General features: G+C 39.2%; 1 protein-coding gene across 8 annotated transcripts in view; it reads right to left on the bottom strand.

The window, feature by feature from the left end:
• SERGEF (secretion regulating guanine nucleotide exchange factor) overlaps positions 1-13,550 on the bottom strand; it is a 328,021-nt gene that overhangs the window by 113,578 nt on the left and 200,893 nt on the right. For all 8 annotated transcript variants that reach the window (XR_013156840.1, XM_077114155.1, XM_077114152.1 and 5 more), the window contains one exon: positions 12,623-12,659. Coding sequence is in view for 7 of the 8 variants with exons in the window: in XM_077114155.1 (XP_076970270.1) it covers positions 12,623-12,659 (37 nt within the window). In the remaining variant the exon portion in view is untranslated. The remainder of the gene's footprint in view (positions 1-12,622; positions 12,660-13,550) is intronic.

Below are 13,550 nucleotides of genomic sequence, written 5' to 3' on the forward strand. Positions count from 1 at the left end.
TATGATATATTCAAGATCCTGAAAGAGAAAGACTTTTAGCCAAGAATTCTGTACCCAGCCAAATCATCCTTCAAAACCAAGGGAGAGAGTAAAGTTTTCAGAGATGAAGAAGTCCTGAAAGAATTTGTCAACAAGAAACCAGTCCTAGAAGAAATACTAAAAGGAGTTCTGCAGCTGGAAAAAAAAAAAAGAGAGAAAGGAGAGGGAGGTCTGTAAGAGGGAACAGAATTGAAAAGTACTACTAAGGGTCATTTAAAGAACACAAAGAGAAATAGGGAAAAGAATACACAGATCTGACAAATAAAATAAAAAAGGTAAGATGGTGGAATCAAGAAACTCCTTTTCAGTAATAACTTTGTATGTTAACAGACTAAACTTACCAATTAAAAAATACAGATTGGCAGAATGGATTAAGAAACATAATCCAGCTATATGCTGCTTAGAAGAGACTCATCTTAACACAAAGATAAAAACAGATTGAAAGTGAAAGGATGGAAAAAGATCTACGATGCAAGTTGTGACCAAAAGAAGCAGGAGTAGCTATACTAATAATATTGGACAAAATAGACTTTAAATGTAAAGACATCATAAGAGCAAAGAAGGACACCGTATACTAATTAAAGGGTTAATTCACCAAAAAGATATAACAGTCATAAATGTTTATGCTCCCAATCAAGGAGCTGCAAAGTACATGAGACAGACATTGGCAAAACTGAAGGGAGTGATAGATGTTTCAACAATAATAGTAGGAGACTTCAATACACCACTCTTCTCTATGGATAGAACAATAAGAAAGAAGATCAACAAAGAAATAGAGAAGTTAAATAACTTGATAAATGAATTAGACATAACAGACATATATAGGTCATTGCACCCCAAAGCACAAGGTTATACATTCTTCTCTAGTGCTCATAGAACATTCTCCAGGATAGATCATATGCTGGGGCATAAAACAGGTCTTTATAAATTTAAAAATATTGGAATTATTCAAAGCACTTTCTCTGATCACAATGGGATGAAGCTCGATCTCAATAACCACCAAAGAACTAGGACATTCACAAATAAATAAATAGTACACTCTTAAACAACCAGTGGGTCAAAGAAGAAATTGCTAGAGAAATCAGTAGCTATATGGAGATGAGTGAAAATGAGAATACAACTTATCAAAACTTATGGGAGAGAGAAAGGCTGGGAACGCCGTGCGCAGCTGCTTCCTAACTGCCCCGTCCCAAGAGGGACCTTCCTTATTAGGACGGGCTGTATTACTCACAACAGAGTCAGAACTAATAGCCCCAAAACTGCATTACCAGCAAAAATGAGAAACCCTTTTCTTTTTAAACATTTTTTTTATTGCAAAAGATAACATAAATAGAGAAGCCAAAATGGCGGCGGTGGTCGGAATCTCCTTGAAGTGTCGGTTCCCGGTCGCCACCTTTGGCAGAAACTGCCTGCAGCTTAATTGAACACCATAAGTACATGGAACCTTGAGTAGGACATGAGATTTTGTGGGTTTGTCCAGAGTGATGCCCTGATAAACCCCAGAGTGATTTTAACAGTGAATTAAAAAAGTATTTGCAGACTTCCGGAGAAGATGGCGGCTTAGTAAGACGCACGGGTCTTAGTTCCTCCTCCAGAACAGCAACTAAAGAAACAGAAGCAATACAAAACAGCTCCCGGAGCCACGACAGAGACCAAAAAGACAGCGTACCCCATTCTGGAATGGCTGAACGGGCAAGGAGAATCCGCTGCGGTGAGATACCCGAGGGGCGCGCGTTTTCCCGGCCGGGGCGGCTGGCGACTGGGGTCCCCTCCACGCACGTGGCTCCCCGGTCTGACTGGGAACGTTGGATAGCAGGGCCCTCCCGCCATGCTTGGCGTCTCGGGCCAGCTGGGCAATTTGGACCGGCACTCCCCCAAGCCGCGGCAGCCGGCGACCCCCCCTCCACGTGTAGTTTCCCAGGCCGACTGCAAGATTCGGATTGGCAAGTTAAAGGAGCCACAGCATCTTTACTGGTGGGACCCGCAGACAGACAAGCGCCACGAGCGCCACCTACTGGGCAGGAAAAGAAAAACAGTGCCCAGAGATTTCACAGAAAAACCTTTCAACCAGCCGGGTCCCACACCCAGGGAAATCTGATCAAATACCCAGACACCAGCAGAAAATAATGGATGACGCTCAGAAAATTGAAGATATGGCCCAGTCAAAGGAACAAACCAATAGTTCAAATGAGATACAGGAGCTGAGACAACTAATGCTGAATATATGAACAGAAATGGAAAACCTCTTCAAAAACCAAATCAATAAATTGAGGGAGGACATGAAGAAGACATGGGCTGAACAAAAAGAAGAAATAGAAAATCTGAAAAAACAAATCACAGAACTTATGGGAGTGAAGGACAAAGAAGAAAAAATGGAAAAAACAATGGATACCTACAATGGTAGATCTAAAGAGACAGAAGCTACAATTAGTGAACTGGAGGATGGAACATCTGAATTCCAAAAAGTAACAGAAACTATAGGGAAAAGAATGGAAAAACTTGAGCAGGGGATCAGGGAACTGAAGGACAATATGAAGCACACAAATATATATGTTGTAGGTGTCCCAGAAGGAGAAGAGGATGGAAAAGGAGGAGAAAAACTAATGGAAGAAATTATCACTGAAAATTTCCCAACTCTTATGAAAAACCTAAATTTACAGATCCAAGAAGTGCAGCGCACCCCAAAGAGAATAGACCCAAATAGGCGTTCTCCAAGACACTTACTAGTTAGAATGTCAGAGGTCAAAGAGAAAGAGAGGATCTTGAAAGCAGCAAGAGAAAAACAATCTGTCACATACAAGGGAAACCCAATAAGACTATGTGTAGATTTCTCAGCAGAAACCATGGAAGCTAGAAGACAGTGGGATGATATATTTAAATTACTAAAAGAGAAAAACTGCCAACCAAGACTTCTATATCCAGCAAAACTGTCCTTCAAAAATGAAGGAGAAATTAAAACATTTATAGACAAAAAGTCACTGAGAGAATTTGTGACCAAGAGACCAGCTCTGCAAGAAATACTAAAGGGAGCACTAGAGTCAGATACGAAAAGATAGAAGAGAGAGGTATGGAGTAAAGTGTAGAAAGAAGGAAAATCAGATATGATATATATAATACAAAAGCCAAAATGGTAGAGGAAAATATTATCCAGACAGTAATGACACTAAAAGTTAATGGACTGAATTCCCCAATCAAAAGACATAGACTAGCAGAATGGATTATGACCCGGCAATACCACTGCTAGGTATCTACTCAAAGGACTTAAGGGCAAAGACACAGACGGACATTTGCACATCAGTGTTTATAGCAGCATTATTTACAATTGCAAAGAGATGGAAACAGCCAAAATGTCCATCAACAGACGAGTGGCTAAACAAATTGTGGCGTATACCTACGATGGAATATTATGCAGCTTTAAGACAGACTAAACTTATGAAGCATGTAATAACATGGATGGACCTAGAGGACATTATGCTGAGTGAGTCTAGCCAAAAACTAAAGGACAAATACTGTATGGTCCCACTGATGTGAACCGACATTTGAAAATCAACTTGGAATATATCATTGGTAACAGAGACCAGCAGGAGTTAGAAACAGGGTAAGATAATGGGTAATTGGAGCTGAAGGGATACAGACTGTGCAACAGGACTAGATACAAAAACTCAAAAATGGACAGCACAATAATACCTAAGTGTAATGTAACTATGTTGGAACACTGAATGAAGCTGCACCTGAAATATAGTTTTTTGTTTGTTTGTTTGTGTGTTTGTATCTTTTGTTTTTGTTTTTTCTTTTTCCTTTTTTATATATATATATATATTTTTATTAGTATTATTATTTTAATTCTCTTCTCTATTTAACATTCTATATCTTTTTCTGCTGTTTTGCTAGTTCTTTTCCTAAATCGATGCAAATGTACTAAGAAATGATGATCATACATCTATGTGATGATACTAAGAATTACTGAGTGCATGTGTAGAATGGAATGATTTCTAAATGTTGTGTTAATTTCTTTTCTTTTTTTTGATTAATAAAAAAAATTTGAAAAAAGATAACATAAATACAAAAAGCAATAAACTTCAGAGTACATTGTAACAAATAGTTATCAAAAAAAAAAAACAACAAAACTTATGGGATGTGGCAAAGGCTGTGCTGAGAGGGAAATTTATTGCCCTAAATGCGTATATTAAAAAACAAGAAAGAGCAAAAATCAAGGACTTAACAGCAAACCTGGAGGAACTTGAGAAAAAACAGCAAACTAACCCCAAAGCAAATAGAAGAAGAGAAATAACAAAGATTAAAGCAGAGATAAATGAATGGGAGAACAAAAGAACAACAGAAAGAATCAATAAAACCAAAAGTTGGTTCTTTGAGAAAATCAATAAAATAGATGGGCCACTAGCAAGATTGCAAAAGAAAAAAAGAGGATGCAAATAAACAAAACCAGAAATGAGAAGGAGTATGTTACCACAGACCCTGAAGAAATCATAAGAAGATACTTCGAACAGCTATATGCCAACAAACTAGACAACCTAGATGAAATGGACAAATTCCTGGAGACACACGAACAAGCTACACTGACTTAGGAAGAAAGAGAAGATCTCAACAAACCAATCACAAGTAAAGAGATTCAATCACTCATCAAAAATCTTCCTACAAAGAAAAGCCCAGGACCAGATGGCTTCACGGGGGAATTTTATCAAACATTCCATAAAGAACTAACACCAAGCCTGCTCAAGCTTTACCAAAAAATTAAGGAAAAAAGAACTCTACCCTAACTCATTTTATGATGCTAATATTATTTTAATATCCAAACTGGGTAAAGATGCTATAAGAGAAAAACTACAGGCCAATCTCCTTAATGAACATAGTTGCAAAAATTCTCAATAAAATATTAGCAAATCGAATCCAACAGCACATTAAAAGAATTATACACCATGACCAAGTGGGGTTTATACCAGGAATGCAAGGATGCTTCAACACAAGAAAAGCAATTAATGTAATACAGCACATTAACAAATTGAAAGGGAAAAATCACATGATCATCTCGATTGATGCTGAAAAAGCATTCAACAAAATGCTTCCTTTTCTGCTAAAGCATCCTTTTCTGATAAAAACACTCCAAAAGATAGGAATCAAAGGTAACGACCTCAATATGATAAAGGGAATATATGAAAAACCAATAGCCAGCATCATACTCAATGGAGAGAGACTGAACGCTTTCCCCCTAAGATCAGGAACAAGACAAGGATGCCCACTGTGACCACTATTATTTAACATTGTGCTAGAAGTTCTAGCTAGAGCAATCAGGCAGGACAAAGAAATAAAAGGTATCCAAGTCGGAAAGGAAGAAGTAAAACTCTCATTATTTGCAGATGATATGATACTATACTTGGAAGATCCTGAGAAATCTACAGCAAAGTTACTTGAACTAATAAATTCAGCAAGGTGGCGGGATATAAAGCTAACATGCAAAAATTAGTAATATCTCTATACATAAGCAATGACCTAGCTGAGGAGTCAGTCAAGTAAAAAATTCCATTCAAAATAGCAACTTTGAAAGAATCAAATACTTAGAAACGAGCTTAACTAGGGATGTAAAGGACTTGTACACAGAAAACTCTATAACATTGCTAAAAGAAATGAAAGGAGATCTAAATAGATGGAAAGACATTCTCCCCAATTGATCTAAGATTCAACACAGTACCAATCAAAGTTCTAACAACCTTGGAAAAGCTAACTACCAAATTCATCTGGAAGGGAAAGAGGCCCCAAATAGCTAAAAGTATCCTAAAAAAGAAAAATGAAGTGGGAGGATTAACACTCCCTGACTTTAAAACCTATTATAAAGCCACAGTGATCAAAACAGCATGATACTGGCACAGAGTCAGCATTGACCAATGGAATAGAATCAAGAGTGCAGAAATAGATCACCAAATCTATGGTCTACTGATTTTTGACAAGGCCCCCAAATCCTCTGAACTGGGACAAAATAGTTTTTTCAATAATTGGGCATGGAAGAACTGGAAATCAATAGCCAAGAGAATGAAAGAGGAACCCTATCTTATACCCTACACAAAAATTAACTCATCCCAGTGCCTGCCCATGTTAAAAATAATAATAATAATAATAACTCAAAGTGTATCAAACACCTAAATAGAAGAACTAGCACCATAAAGCTTCTAGAAGAAAATGTAGGGAAATATCTTCAAGATCTAGTAGTAGGAGGTAGCTTCCTAAACTTGACACCCAAGCACAAGCAATAAAAGAAAAAAAGATAAATGGGAACTCCTCAAAATCAAATGCTTCTGCACCTCAAAAGACTTTGTAAAAAGGTGAAGAAGCAGCCAACTCGATGGGAGAAAATATTTGGAAATCACATATTGGACATAAATGAATTAGACAAAACAGACATATATAGGTCATTGCACCCCAAAGCACAAGGTTATACATTCTTCTCTAGTGCTCATAGAACATTCTCCAGAATAGATCATATGCTGGGGCATAAAACAGGTCTTTATAAATTTTTCTGTATATACAAATAAATTATACAACTCAACAACAAAAGAACAAACAACCCAATTATAAAATAGGCTAAAGATATGAATAAGCATTTTTCTGAAGAGCAAATACAAATGGCTCAAAAGCACATGAAGAGATGCTCACATTTTCATAAGGGAAATGCAGATCAAGACTACAATGAGATACCACCTGACACCTACAAGAATGGCTGCTATTAAACAAACAGGAAACTATAAATGTTGGAGAGGATGTGGAGAAACTGGGACACTCACACAGTGCTGGTGGGAATGTATAATGGTGCAGCCACTATAGAAGACTGTTTGGCGGTTCCTTAGGAAACTAAATATTGAGTTGCCATATGACCCAGCAATAGCACTACTTGGTACATACCCAGAAGAGCTGAAAGCAATGACACAAACAGACATTTGCACACTGTTGTTCATAGTAGCATTATTCACAATCACCAAAACATGGAAGCAAATCAAATGACCATCAACAGACAAGTGGATCAACAAAATGTGGTATATTAACATGATAGAATATTATACAGCAGTAAGACAAAATGAAGTTCTGAAGCACATGACAGGATGGATGAGCCTTGAGGACATAATGCTGAGTGAAATTAGCCAGACACAAAAGGATAAATACTGTATGATTCCACTTTTATGACCAGCATAGAGGTATAATCAGAGGCTTATAATATAGAATATAGGGGACTTAGAGATACATAGAAGCAAGAGATGGGTGACCTGTTAGCAAATGAGATTGAACTCCAATGTAAGGGAATAGATAGGAGTGAAGGTGATTCTCTAGTGGGTCTATAAGTAATATTACCATATTGAAGATGAACAAGATTGAAAGGGGTTGGTTGTATAGACCTACATTTCCCACTGATTCACACTAGAAATATGAATGAGTTCTCATAAGAATTACTTCAAATATATGATTCTTGTATAAAGAGTGTTTAAGTCCAGGGTACAGGGGGAAAACTGCTATTGCATGCTACGAGCTATGTTCAAAAGGAAACCAAAGCACTACCACAGCAACAGCAGAGGTAAATAACGGGGAGAGGGACAAGAGTTAAGAGGAGGTTAGGATATCCTATTTGGTGAGAGTGTGTTTATCGGTTTTCTCTCTCTTGGGAACAATGCAATTATCTAAAATTGTGAATGCTGATGGACTGCAGACTTTGGGCTCTCTACATGATGCCCAATGAATGCAGGTGGCTGAAGGATGCACTGACAGAGAAGTAGATTGGCTAACGATGGTGTATACTTATGAACGAAGGCTGTGAATACAAAAAGGAACAAAGCCATGAAGCATGCAATGATGTGAATGAAAATGTGGGACATTTGGTGAGACAAAATAAGCCAGAAACAAAAGAACAAGAATGGTATGGTCACCTTTAGAAAATGCTTATAAGCTTTTAGAGCTGACACATTGAATCCGGATTGGTATTATTATTTCTGGATTTTGAGAAGCTGTTTTATATATATAAATGGATATTTAGAGATAAGAGCAAAGCTGAACAGGTTGGGGTTAAATGAATTCAAAACATAGGGATAATGAAGACAGTGTCTATATTTTAGAACCATACACACTCTTTGAGACCAAGAAAGAAAGGTTTATTTGATTTGGAACTGATATTTTCTGTACTGCACAATCTAATTCAACCTATCTATATAGTTTATTTGAACAATTGAAACACAGGGAGCACAAAATAAGAGTTCCCTTAATCCTGTATAGATTATTGTAATGCCTGGAAACATCCTAGAGTATATTAAGCAGATAATCAGAAAATATTGGCAAAGTCCCCTGAGGGAGGGGAGAAAGACTATGGAACTATTAAACCTTACCATCAGGGAATCCCCTGATACTGTGTCAAACATTAGGGACACTCAAATCAATAGGGCATGCTCTCGATTATGAGGCTTACTCTTGTGAAGCTTATGTAGGTAGCAGAGAAGCTTAGACTACTTATAGGTATGCCTAAGAGTTACTTCTGGAGGACTCCTTTGTTGCTCAGATGTGGCCTCAGTCTCTCGAAGCCCAACTCTGCAAGTGAAATCATTGCCCTCCCTCCTACATGGGACATGACATCCAGGGGTATAAGTCTCCCTGGCAACATGGGAGAGGACTCCCAGGGATAAATTCCACAAGGGTTGATTCCATAAGGGTTCCATGCACTAGAGTAACTTTCCAGAAACCTACAACCTCCAGATGAGTCCCTGGTCCAGATAAGTCCTGACACCTAGCTCAGCCTCTCCAGAGCATCAGGTAGTTCCATCTCCCTACCCCATATTAGTGACACACCCTTCCAATATCAGATATTTAGAGCAGCCAGAAGTAAAAACCTAAAATTGTGAAATTGTAACCCATGTCAAAGTCTGAAATACATTCTACAACTAATTGTAGTGCTGTGCTTTGAAATTTATAGCTTTTTTTGTATATGTTATTTTCCACAAAAAAAGAAGGAAAAAAGTTGATTGTGATGATAAAAAAAACATTTAAACCCTCTAGCCTCCTATATTCTGGAGCAGATAGAAAGAAAAATATGAGAGGATCGTATGGTAGTCTATCACAAACTCTGGGATATGTCCTGTAACACTTGTTGAAGAGTGCTTTGAAAATTATTGCTTTTTTATTTCTTTGCTTTGTATATATGTTATACTATATGTCTATACTATATAATTTTAAAAAATATTTCAAAATAAGGGGGGAAAAGAAACCTGGAAACAAATTAAATAGCATACTTAGAAACTCGACCCCAGAGGAAACTGAAATGTGGTTGCTACGGGACTTGTCTCAGGCTGGCACGTGCAGGTGCTGGGGTCCCTGTCTGGGAGACTGGATAGCAGAATGCTGACCTGGAACAAACCTGCGCTGGCACTGTTTCTAGAACTGTTGGGATTTCCAGATCCCCCAGATTGGCCCCAGACTCCAGCTTACAAATTCTTCTGCAACTATCCTGAGATCCTGTCCTGGACCTTGGCACCCAGGATGTGGAAGAAACTTTTCCAGCTTCCAAAATTCCCAGCCTGAGCCTCAGGCCTTCTTGACTAGATATGACAACGTTTTCCTTCCTTACGGTCTTAATATCTACAATAATAGCAACTAACATTTAGCGAGACTTTACTTTTGTGCCAGGTACTGTTCTTATCACCTTACATAACAACACTATGAAGTTGATATTAGGATGTCCCTGATGAGGTGACCAAGGCACAGAGAAATTAAGTCACTTACTCAAGTTTGCACAGCTTCTAAGTGGAGGGGCCAGGATTTGGAGCCAGGCATTCTAAACCCACTGCGCATGCTCTTCTTAACCATTGCCTATACTGCCTCAGGCCCTAGGATAAGGTACAGTGGAAAGAGCAGCCTTGGAAGTCAGGCAGGCATCTCTACCACTTAGTGCTCCTTAACCCTAGGCAAACTATTTCATCTGTTTAAACCCGAGTCTCACTTTCTTCTCTATAGAATAGATTTAACAAATGTACTTTGTGGAGTCATGTCCATTACCTATGACAGAGCAGGTCCTCAATTTTACCCAGTTTGATTTGCCTGTCACATTCATCAGACATTAAGGCTGCTTCTACCCTTGAGCAAAGTTTGGCCTCTTTATACTCCGTTTTAGTCTCTTCTATAATTATTTTGTGCCTATTATGTGTGGGACACAGCATTAGGCACTAAGGGGCCAGATCTCAGGGAATTGGACTGAAGGCAGGGAAATCAGTCAAACGGAGGCAATGGCAGCAGGGTTGGGGAGGAGCTGGCTGTGAGACACATGGCTTTAAGCTAGTAGGAACTCTTCCCTTTCTCTAGTTTGTTTCCCTCCTGCTGGCTTCCTGCCAGGGCTGACAGTAGGCTTCTTGCCACTTGCTGTTGCAAAACTTGTATCCTGCAGGGCACCCACCGAGGGCCTCATTCCTTCAGTAGGGGCTGTGGGAAAGAGACTTTGGCTCTCGGCTCACAGGGAGGCTGGCATGCCCAAAGCCCTGTGACTGTGCCCACCCCTTCCTGGCTCTGGAACTACTCATTCAGCAGACCGTGAGCCAGAGCCCAGGCACTGGGGACAAAATGGAAAACAACAGATCTGCCCTCCCGGAGCTCACCGGCATGCCCTGCCCTCCCACCGCACTACCTCTGATGCCTTCTCCTCATTCGGGTGAAGCTGGATGCACCCTTCTAGAACGTTATCACTTCTGTCTCCCAATAAACACTCAAACAGTAATACTAACAAGTAATTCTTAAACCACTCTCTCACCACCACTATCACTGAGGGAAAGGGGAAAGAAAAGGAATTATTTTTTTAAAATTATATATATATATATATATATATATATATATTTATATATATATATCACATTCCTTATATGCCAGGAGGTGCCAATATATTATCTCAATCCCCTCCACAATATGTAATGATCCCTGTTATATAGATGAGGGGAAAAGACAGAAGCTCACAGAAAGTGATGGAGTCATTTTCAACCAAGGCTGTCTGCCTACAGAGTCTAGGCTCTTTCTATATAGTCCCAGGATGCCTCTGTCTCCTCAGCCTGCCTACCCACTAGCTCTGACTTCTCCATTGTCTGGACTTGGAGCCATTACATATTTAGATTTCCTGCAATCTCCTGATCTGTGCTGGTACCAGAACAGCTAACCTCTCCTAGCAGCAGCAGCAGCAGTAATGCGCTCGGCACCACCCCTGAGTCTTTGATTAGCTTGTCCTAATTACTCCCTGGCTGGAACAGTTCCGGTATAAAGTATCTGGTGCAGCTGCAGAGGATGCAGGCTTGCCGTTACGTTTTCCTAATCCTTCTCTAACTCCAGCCTCTTTTACTCTCCACCCCCTCTGCTGGTTGGCAGCTTCCCTTCTCTGCTGTCCTAAGTTCTGCCTCTTTGCACCTTACATTTGGACCTGAAAAGTAGTGCTTCAAACTGCTGTCACTAGGGGCAGGTGAGCCAGCGTAGCTCATTTCAGAAAAGAGTGCTCCTTTCGGAAAAGAGTGTACAGCTCTGGGTGCTGTAAATAGGCAGGAAACAAGATGCAAACACAGGGGCCTTGCCCTGCAGAAGTCAAGAGCCAGACGCCAGGAAGAAAAGCAAACAGGAACAGAAATCAAGGCAGGCAGTGATGGGGTTGTGACAGTCCTAAAATTCCGAGCTGGAAGGAACCTTAATTTCCTGTTTTAATCCCTGATGGGGGAGCTCAAACCCAGAGGACGGCAATTACTTGAAATAATGATATCAGGTAATAACAACGAGCATTCCTAAAGCCCTTACTGGGAACTGAGCACGGTTCTACATGCCTTTCATATGTTAGTCCTCACAACAAACCTATGCGGTGGGCACCATTGCTCTCTTCATTTTAAAGAAGAGGAAAATAAGACAAGGAGGGTTACGTGCCTTGTCCAAGTTCACAAAGTAGAAGGCTGTATTGAACCCAGGCAGGCCAGCACTACAATGTGGTCTCCTTAATGTACGATGAGATGGAGTCTAAACGTGGACGTAAGGAAGTTTCTCGAAGGAATTCTCATAGGCCTGATGATAAAAAACATCGAATCTTAGTTATCCAGAGCCAACTAAGAGGACACCTCAATTAACCAGAGGTTTGGGTTCAACTGGGAGTTCCTGAGAGCCATGAAACACAAGACTGGACTTACTTCCAAAGAAAGAGCTGAACCTAGAGGAAGAAACCTGGTAAAAGGGATTTATTCAAAGAACCAGAGCAGCCTAAACCACCACCACACCCCCTTTTGTGTCTGGCTTTCTACACATGATCTCCCCAGTCTGTGAAATGTTTAATATCCTCAAATGTCATTTCCTAAGGAGGGGAGGCCAGCTTGGGTGACTTAAAAAGATGCTCAGTGATACAGACTGAAGTTTTTAAAGAGGGGCTTCTAGTAAACCCTTGATCAACCAAAGACTTCCATTTTCCAGAAGCTCTGCTGACTCCCTGCCCCCTCCATACATGCACCCTGGCCTTTGGCTAACCAAGATGCTTCTCTAATTCTGCCACATGAGTTTCAGAATGAACACATTTCTCAATATAAAAATTACTTACCAATCACTGCCAAATTATGCTCTGAACCACACGAGACCTGTTAAAAAAAAAGGTACATTGGAGAAATTAAAAGTTTAGATATTTCATTCTTGACCAAAAGGAGGATGAGAAATGAAACAAAGTAAAGTTTCAATGATTGAGAGATTTCAAATAGGGTCAAGAGGTCATTCTGGAGGTTATTCCTATGCAGTATATCCCTTTTTTTAGTTTTTAGTGTATTATTAGAATAGCTAAATGGAAATACTGGAAACTGTTGAACTGTAATTCAGTACCCTTGATTCTTAAAGTTGGCTGCATAACTATATGGCTGTTATAGTGTGATTGTGTGTGAAAACCTTGTGACTGACACTCCCTTTACCCAGTGTATGAACAGATGACTAAAAAAATAAGGACAATGAATAAATAAATATTAGGGAGGAAGGAAGCATGGAATGTTTTGGGTATTCTTTTGCATTTTTATTTTTATTCTTTCTTTTTGGAGTAATGAAAATGTTCAAAAATTTATTGTGGTGATAAATACACAACTGTAAGAGGATACTGCAAATCACCGATTTTACACTTTGGATGATTATATGGTGTGTGAATATATCTCAACAAAACTGAATTAAGAAGTATAGATGTTTCAGCTAGTTATAAAAAATAATTGATCATAGTTACTGGATTAAAAGTTACCCATTTTTAGTGAATTTTAGGGCAGAAGTGGTGAGGGTTACCATATACAAAGATTGAGACTATGATTACAATATTTCAAAGTGGAAAAGATATTCTGTGGAAATATATACCAAAATGTTAAAGTTAACTGTGTGTAGGCAGTGAAACCATGAATGATTCTTTTTAATCCTTTCTTCTTTCTATGTTTCCGTATTATTCAAACTTTCTATAGGGAGCATGTGTTACTTTTACAATGGAAAGATAAGGCAAAAAAAGA

The sequence above is a fragment of the Tamandua tetradactyla genome, chromosome 8 (genome assembly GCF_023851605.1).
Source record: "Tamandua tetradactyla isolate mTamTet1 chromosome 8, mTamTet1.pri, whole genome shotgun sequence".
NCBI lineage: Eukaryota > Metazoa > Chordata > Mammalia > Pilosa > Myrmecophagidae > Tamandua > Tamandua tetradactyla.